Source organism: Microtus ochrogaster, linkage group LG7_11 (genome assembly GCF_000317375.1).
Source record: "Microtus ochrogaster isolate Prairie Vole_2 linkage group LG7_11, MicOch1.0, whole genome shotgun sequence".
Lineage (NCBI taxonomy): Eukaryota > Metazoa > Chordata > Mammalia > Rodentia > Cricetidae > Microtus > Microtus ochrogaster.
In genome coordinates this window covers 19,428,777-19,437,300 of record NC_022032.1, presented here as the reverse complement: position 1 = coordinate 19,437,300, position 8,524 = coordinate 19,428,777, and the positions used below count along the sequence as shown (strand labels likewise).

The following is an 8,524-nucleotide window of genomic DNA, read 5'->3' as shown; positions in this document are numbered from 1 at the left end:
CCTCCCTTCCTGTTGCCCTGGCTATCCTGGGACTCTGTAGACCAGGCTGGTCTCAAACTCACGACCCACCTGCCTCTGCCTCCCCAGTGCTGAGATTAAAGGCCTGCACCACTGCTCCCATGCCCTGCTTGGGAGGGGGGGCTGACAAAGGTGCTCAGATGGGCTTGAATGGGAGAGAAGGGCAGAGAACGGAGACAGCCAGACTATTGAACCAAAGCAGAGACCACAGGTGAGGAGAAATATGATGACAGCAGAAGGAAGAACGGAGGTCGCTTAAAGGCGGCAGAAGACAAGCCAGGGGCTCTTTGAGATGGATGCTCGCTCATGGACTTGGTTTCAAGTAGAGCAGATTTCAGGAGGATGGTGACACTAGTGCAGAAATGGACACATAAGCTTAGGGATGTCAGGAAGAGAGTGAAGCAGAAAGACAGAAACAGTTTAGAAAGTTCCCAGATTGACTCATAATTGTACCATTTTAATATAGCTGCCCTCCAGTCATTCCATTTGCCCTGTAGTAACCCAGGTCATTTGCACTGCAGTCGTATGTCTGCAGTTATAAATGTGCACATCCCTTGAATTTTAAGAATTAAAGTCTTCTAAGCATTTATTTGCAGTATATATGTATTTCACTTTTGACTGTCACCTAAAATGTTTGGCTGTAGCCAGGCCTCTTTGATTATGTTTAGGCTTCTTGCTGTGTGTATGAGTGTAATTATAAATACTACTGACTGGATGCTTTCCCTGTAATCTGACATGCCCCAGCATGTCTTGAAGCAGAGGTTGCATCTGCCATTCCTGTGTGTCCAGAGCATAGAAGAGATCACAAACTTGTTGAAAGCATTTTTGATTTGTTCTCTTCCTTATAGAAGTCCCTACAGCAAACACGTATATGACAGTTTAAGGTTTTTTGTTTTTGTTTTTTTTTTGTTTTTTGTTTTGGTAAGTGGATGGGGGATCCAGTCGGTTAAATTGTTTCCTTATGGTACACTTCAGAAGCACTGTGAGTGTGGACCCTGAGGCTATTTGAAACATCTGGATTGCAGCACACTGGGAGGTGTTTGCAGACACTCTGGAGTGTAGAGACAGTCAGTGTGTTCTAGTACTAAGCTAAACCCCAGACGTAGAGAAGGACGTGGCTGGAGAGTGGTAGGCGTCAGCAGGTCCAGGAGTGTGGAGGCTTCTTGTGAGCTGTGTCCTCGTCCATTTAGCATCTTGCAGGACAAGTCACGTAAGGAGCCATTTTTGTACTTTGCCATAATTTGGTAGAATGACAGCAATTCCACCAGAAAACTATTATCCATAATGTTCCTAGCAAGGCTTCAATTTGGAAAATAGCCTGAATATGTATAATCAGCCTAGAGATATTCTCTATGTGTATGAAGTTCTAGCTCTCTCATTTTTTTCTCTCTCTCTCCTTTCTTTTTTTTCTTTTTTCTATTTTTGGTCTTCGAGACAGGGTTTCACAGTGTAGTCCTGGCTGTCCTGGAGCTGTCTTTGTAGAGCAGGCTGGTCTCAAACTCACAGAGATCAGCCTCCCTAGTGCTGGGATTAAAGTGTGCACCATCGTGCCTATATGTTTGGATTTCTCAAAGAGCCCTCTTTAGTTGGGATGACGTAGAACACAAGGGATGTGTGTGTGTGTGTGTGCGCGCGCACGCCCATGCACAGGCACGTACCTAAGAGAACATTCACACACAATGACTTATAATTAGCTTTTTTCCTTTATTTTGTCTGCTTCCCTGCACACTAGTGTAGGAAGCATACCCCGAGACAACCTGTGTGGGACTGATTTGATGGCGTGGGAATGTCACTGGAGACCTAAGCTCCACTTAGCACTGTAGCATCTGTAGCATGTACCTTGTCCTTATGGTTCTTGAAGGACGGAGGTGACTGATGTCTCTATGTCCGACTTCATCCTGGCTTCACACAGGACATTAATAAAGAGGCAAAGATGAGGCCGGGTGGGAGGCAGAGGCAGGCAGATTTCTGTGAGTTCAAAGCCAGCCTGGTCTGTAGAGTGAGTTTCAGGACAGGCTCCACAGCTACAGAGAAACCCTGTCTTGAGAAAAGAAAACAAAAGGCAGAGATGAACTGTGTCCGGGCTTCTCTGAGAATGCTGTGGAGCGCTGCTCCTGTCAGCTATGCTGCCCCTCTCTAAACACCGTCTGTTCTCTGATGTGACTGTGGTGGCTGCCAGTGGCTGCCACAGTCCAGAGGTGACAGGATGTCAGTGCTCATAACAGCTCGCCTTTGTGATGGAGGGAGTCGGACTTCAGGGTAGCTGAAGAAGGGAAGATGCAGATGTGTGAGGAGCCTGCAAATAGCATTAATTTCATGGGGTGAAAAGCTGAAGATCCTTCTGTCCTAGCCGCCAGGGGCTGGGATCTGCGCTACCAGACTTGCACAAAGTTAGTGCGTAAAGTAGGAACTAATGCTAAATAGCTTTATTGTGGAAAGCCTTTAAACAAAATAATAGAGGAAATTAGACCCTCAGGACAGATCAGTTTGGTTAGGAAATTCCTGCTAGCCACTGAGTGAATTTTAAGAACTTCATTTCTAAGCCAGATGTGGCCTTTAGTCCCAGCACTCAACACAGAGTGGCCAGTGAGGCCATCCTGGTCTACACGCTGAGTTCCAGGACCCATGGATATATAGTGAAGCCTTATCTCAAAACAAAGCCCAATTAAATACACTCAAAAAAGCCACAGCCCTAGGTTTGCACCTGTTACCTAACACGGAAACTGTTCTGTATTTTCTCTGAATGTTGTTCTCTTAGGCGCGCGCACGCTCACACACACACACACACACACACACACACACACACGTCCCCTGTGTTCTAAGCTGTTCTTGGCTCTCCAATGCAGGATAAGCAGCAAGGTGGCTTCAGGAAAATATCTGTGCCAGACTTTCGCAGCAGATACCCTGCGCTGCTGGTCAGAACGGCCTGGTGAGATGTGATGATGAGGAAATCCACCAGGACCGTGCAGCATGGCTGGAGGGGTTGCACCAGCCGCACACTGCACTTAGGGAAGGCCCCTCCTGCTCGTCCGCTCTAGCTCAGCCAGTGCCCGAGGCAGCTGAGTGCTGGAAACGTGGTCGAAGAGCTTTGCTTTATATTCTTTTCTCTTCTTTCTTTTCCATCTTTCTTTGTTTCTTTCTATTATCTTTTTGATAATACAGGGGATGGAATGTGGGGCTTGTATGTGTGATACAAGAGCTCCAGCGTTGAGCTATAGCCCCAACGCTAAGATTTTAATACAATTAAACTTAATAGCTACATGGAACTAGTGACAACCTCCTGGAAAATGAAAACTTACATGGTAGACCCGATTGTCTTAGTTACTGGGAAGGAAGGTTGAATGGAGGAGTTTAGCATGACCCTGAGAGTTGAACATGACCTTGATATGTTTTCAGAACAGCGTGACTCTTACGGTAAGGCCTCAGAAGTGACGAGCAGGTGGCACATTGCCTGTCGTCTGCTAGGTGCTCCATGCATTAGGGTTGTTTGGATGAGTCCTGGGGCCTCGCAGCCCCTGTGCCAAGTTTGGTTAGCATCAGCACAGTCTAAAGGTGTCTCTGAAGCTAGCATTTTCTTGGTATTGAATCTTTTCTTTCTCTCTTTTAAAATCAGGTATCAAATTGTAGTGGAAATAATCCAGGCAACTACAATTAGCAGCTTCCCTCAGCTGAAGAGGCACAAGGGTAAGAATAATCGTGTTTTCTCCCAGTATGCAAAGGTCTACCCCGAGCCCCCTCTCCTGTCAGTGTTTTGGCAAATGCGAAACATTCTGCTGACTTATATTTAAGTAATTCGACTCTATTAAAACAATGGTCTAATATCATTAAAAAAATGCAAAAGTAATCTCATCCTGACAAAAATCTGTGTTTTCTTTGTGTATGCATCTTATGTGTGTATGTTCATGTGTGTATAGGGGCATGTGTGTGCAATACATGTTGAGGCCCGAGAACAACTTTGAGTATCATTAGGCACTTTCTACCTTTCAAGGCAAGGTGAGGGTAGAAGGGTATTTTCCCAGCCTGGGACTTACCAAGGATGCTGGTCAGTTGGCCATTGTGGCCCCAGGATCCGGCTGTCTCCACTCTCTGTGATGGAATTTCGAACCCGTACCACTGGCCCCAACATTTTTTTATGTGGGTTCCAGAAATCAGACTTGGTGTTTGTGCTTTCGCGGTGAGCACTTGACTCTCATATGCCTATAAATTGCAGCCGTGGTCCCAATCGCAGAAGGCTGGTTTCTCTTTTGGCCTTAACTGAGCCTGAGTTGGCATCAATTTCTCACAGTCAGTGTGATCTCCACTAATATTTCTGTTTGAGTTGTGCTCTTGGTAGTATTTATGTGATCCTCGGAGGTTAGTGTCTCCGTGGCTCACTTAGCCTGTGCCGTCAGGTGAGTGCTTTGATAGCTAAGAGTTTTCCTCTTTTACACTTGTGCTTTAGGCTTTTTGGTTTCTTTTAACTTTCTTTTTAGTTATTTCTTGTGTCTTTCACATCATGCATCTTGATTCCATTCATCTCCCCGTCCCTTCACATCTGCCCTCTGCCCTTGCATCCTCCCCCGCATCCAAATAAAACTTAAGAGGGAGGAAAAAGAAGAAAAAAACAAAAGCAAAAAATCTCATTATAGAAGCTGTAGTGTGACATGGTGAGCCACACAGTAAACCTTTTATCCAAGTGTTCTTTGCAAGGAGTCTTTGGCCTGATTCAACACCCCTGGTTTCTGCTACACTTTCGATGCTGGGCCCTCACTGGGGCTCCTCTTGGATATCCTGTTATTGCCCTGTGTCGTGGAGATCCTGCAACTTTGGGTCTGCAGGATGAGCACTTTGTGTTCCAGCAGATCATAGATACCGTGGGTGTTTGAGTGGGCCAACTCCTAACCCTGGCTCCGGACCTGGGTAGTTGCAGGGTTGATCAGCCTGCCAGCTCCCCCCTATTCCCACCACCAGGGTGAGCTCTCCAGCATTGTCCTGGCTAGTGCAGCCCTTGCAGAGTTGAGCTGCTTCTGCTTTCATGCCCTTAGGATTCCCTCTCCCACACCTAAATCATCAAGGCCAGCTCTACTGTGTTGACCAGGATAGGTGCAGGGCTACTCTCCCAAGTTCTGCACCTGGTGAGGGACAGGGACAGCTCTCCCACACTTATGACCTTTTTACCCTATTTATTCTTTGTGGCGGGATTGGGGGTAGGGCCCACTTTCCTGAGTATTGCAGTTGGTAAAGGGGAGGCAGTAGGGGAGAGGAGGGAGGCATCTTTCCCTCACCTCCACCACTACACCACAGAGGAGGGAGGCAGCTATGCCACTCTCATGCACCCTGTCTACAGGGTCAGCTCTATTGTGCTGCCCAGGCGAGGCGCAGGGCCCATTCTCCCAAGTGCTGCAGCTGGCTTGGGTCTGGGTCAGGTCCCCCTGCAAGCAGCTGGTGAGCGGCAAGGGGAGGAGGGCTTTTTTCTCTCACCCATGCCATCACATGGCAGACAAGATGGGCTTAACCTGCTCTCCCATTCTCACGCTCTCAGGGCCAGCTCACCGATGCCCCTTCATGGCGTCAGCTCGATTGTGCTGCCCGGGTGAGGTGTAGGACCCTCTCTCTAGAGTACTTAAGCCATGAGGGGCATGACCAGTTCTCCTTAGTGGTGCAGCCTGGGAGGGGCGGGGCCAGCTCTGCGTAGGCCTAGTGATATCAGGAGCCAAGGATATCAATATAGACAGCAGCTGCATGAACACCACGAACCCAGCCATGGATTCCTGCAACAGCCCAGACCCAGACATCACCATGACCTTGGGTGGCTATCACATCACTCACTCACCTCAGCCTACTCCTCACCTCTCCCATCTCCTCAGATCTGCCTCTGTCCACAGGGCAGGGACCATTCTGTCTTCCTCTCTCCCATCTCCTCAGATCCGCCTCTGTCCACAGGACAGGGACCATTTTGTTTCTCTCTCCCACACCACACCATACATTTGCTCACCATAATAGTGCTCAACGACCAGACCACCCTGGGCCTGTGCGTGGGTCTCCTGTGCTCAGTCTGTTCTAGTGCTGGCAGGACCAGGCTTTCCTGTGTTTTAAGTTGCTAAAGCCCAAATATATGCTCTATCTTTTTGCCTATTTGTTTCTCTTCAAATGAAGTAGGGTTCTTACCCAGGCTCTCCCTGGGGAGGGATTGGATATGAGATGGCTTTTAACTTCTTGTAGCTTACCTGTTGCTCACACATTCCTACCCCCCCTTACATACGTGAAGTTGGAGGACATGCTAATATCATCAGCATGGAATTTGCTGTAGACCGGAAACTTCCCTTTCACCTGGAGGAATAGACTTCTCGTAAAAATCCTCAGATCTGTTCAAATTCCTGCCAAGTAAAAGTGTGTCGAAAGAACGGATAAGAGTTGGGCCAGGGACTTTAAAACATGCCGTTGCGCCAAGTTTCTAGTTAGCCCAGGGCAGAGAGAAGCCTGAGGACTATGACCTGTCCCTCCAGTCCCTCGGAAAGTCGGAGCTGTGCGTAGGGGAAGCAAGGAAGGTGCAGATGAGGAAGAGGATCTGGCTCTGGAGCGCAGCTCCCAAGGAAGACCATACATACCCCGCCATGGAAATCTTGTCGAGTACCTCTTTGGTGATAGCAAGTAGTGTGAAGCAAGAGACTCCTACCTAACTGGGCTGAAGTCAAGCCGTAAAAACCCCGAATATTTCAGAAGGTGCTACGTGCTTTGGCGAACAGTGTGCCTCTGTGGGCAGTGAGTCAGGCTGGCAGGAGATCTGTTTCAGCTGGGGGGGGGCTGGTTTTGTCTCGGTAGTAGCATGAGTTGACCTCACCCGCATGGTGCACTGTGAATATTGGCCAGGGATTTGAGAGTGTCTCCTGAGCAAGGGACTAGTGTAGCCCTGAAGGCTGAAGCTTGGAGATGCACATGTGTTCACACCCAGACATACACCACCCCTCCCCACAGAAAAGATGATCAGGTCTCCGGAAGGAAAGTAGGGCATGATGGAGGAGGCTCTGGTAGCTCCCCTGCCCCTTCCTCCATGTGAGGACAGGAGACAGAGTGTGACGACACGTCAGAAGGAGAGGGTAAATTACTATGACACTGTGTTATAACAGCCTGGATGGACATGATAAGACATTGGGCTGTTGACCTGTTCTTGCTTTTAGGGGCTCTAGCCTAGGGTGAGTACCGTCTGCAGTCCAGAATTACCTGTAGCACAAATTTTAATTGGTCTGAATAGTAGAAACTCAGAGTCAGATATTAGGGGGTGAAAGCTGAAGGGTCAGAGAAGCAGAACGACCAGCCACGAGAGTTCTTACGTCTACCAATGCCCAGACCAAAGGGGCGGCCCTGTCCTCAGACTGCACTGAGCTCCTGTCTCCTCCCTCCTTCCGTTCCTCTCTCTGCCCAGCCATGTCACTCTTGTCTCCACCTCCCTAGTGCTGGGATTAGACACCTGTCATTCCCAAGTGCTGGGATCACCTTTGTGTGAGCTCTCTTTCTCTCTGAGACTGGATAAATTTCGTGTAGCCAAGGGAGGCCTTGAACTAACTCCTGAGTCCTGGGATTAAAGGTGTGTGCCACCGCTGCCTGGCCTCTAGTGGCCTAGCTCTGCACTATGATCTTCAGGCAAGCTTTATTTGTTAAAATGCAAACGAAATATTGCCACAGTTACCCCCTTCCCTCCTCCATCCTTGACCTTGAAGCATGAGGGTTTGGATGCTGCTGCTGTTCTCTTTGTATTCTCATGACACCTTCTTTTCATAACCACATTTCTTCCTTCTCCCCACAAGACAGTATTTTCTAAAACCCTCATCTTATAAAATGGAGTTGAGTCCAGGGATGTTAAACCATTTCTCTGATTTGAATGTAGACCAAGTTGGTCACATACTTGAGTCAGAATTGGTGCCCAGGTGTCCTGATTTTTCAGTCATAGGTTTTCTCTGCTACACTGGTCATCTGGGTCTTTGTCTTAACACGTGGAGGGTATGCAGCTCAGCTGTGTGTTCTGACTGGCTCTTAGACCTGTCCACTCAGCACACAGGCTGAACGGCTTGTAGCTAGCATGTGGACTGAGTCGACATAATCTCTTTGGAAGGGCATCACGTGCATGTTGGACCCTAAACTGGAGGAAGCACCCCCAGCTCCAGCACGTGGGCTGTCTCCGCTGTGGAGCCTGTGACTCTGCTGCTGGCTTGCAGTGCTTCTTCTTTTTCCACAAGCATGATCTCCACTGAAGTGGTGGGACACTTGACGCTATGACACTTGAGGTGGTAGCTTTGATGAAGTAATCCTGTTTGTTCTTTGTTCAAAAAGAACATAGCAGCCTCAAGTTGAAGAGGAAGGCAAACATTTTTAAGTTCCTAGGCAGCTTTAGTTTTCAGAGTTTGTGACAGTCAGTGGCTTCTGGGAAAGGCTGCTTCCTGGTAGTCATCTTGAACCTTGGCTAAATCCTGAGTCAGTATGTTCCTCACACCCTCTGAGAAGAGGAGCTGGTAATGGGCTCTCCCTCTCT

At 48.3% G+C, this 8,524-nt stretch overlaps 1 protein-coding gene across 1 annotated transcript in view; it reads left to right on the top strand.

Annotated features, from left to right (window-relative positions):
- The window catches only part of Snx25 (sorting nexin 25), an 80,659-nt gene that overhangs the window by 34,919 nt on the left and 37,216 nt on the right, over positions 1-8,524 (top strand). The window contains exon 6 of the mRNA XM_005362650.3: positions 3,632-3,702. Within this exon, the coding sequence (XP_005362707.1) occupies positions 3,632-3,702 (71 nt within the window). The remainder of the gene's footprint in view (positions 1-3,631; positions 3,703-8,524) is intronic.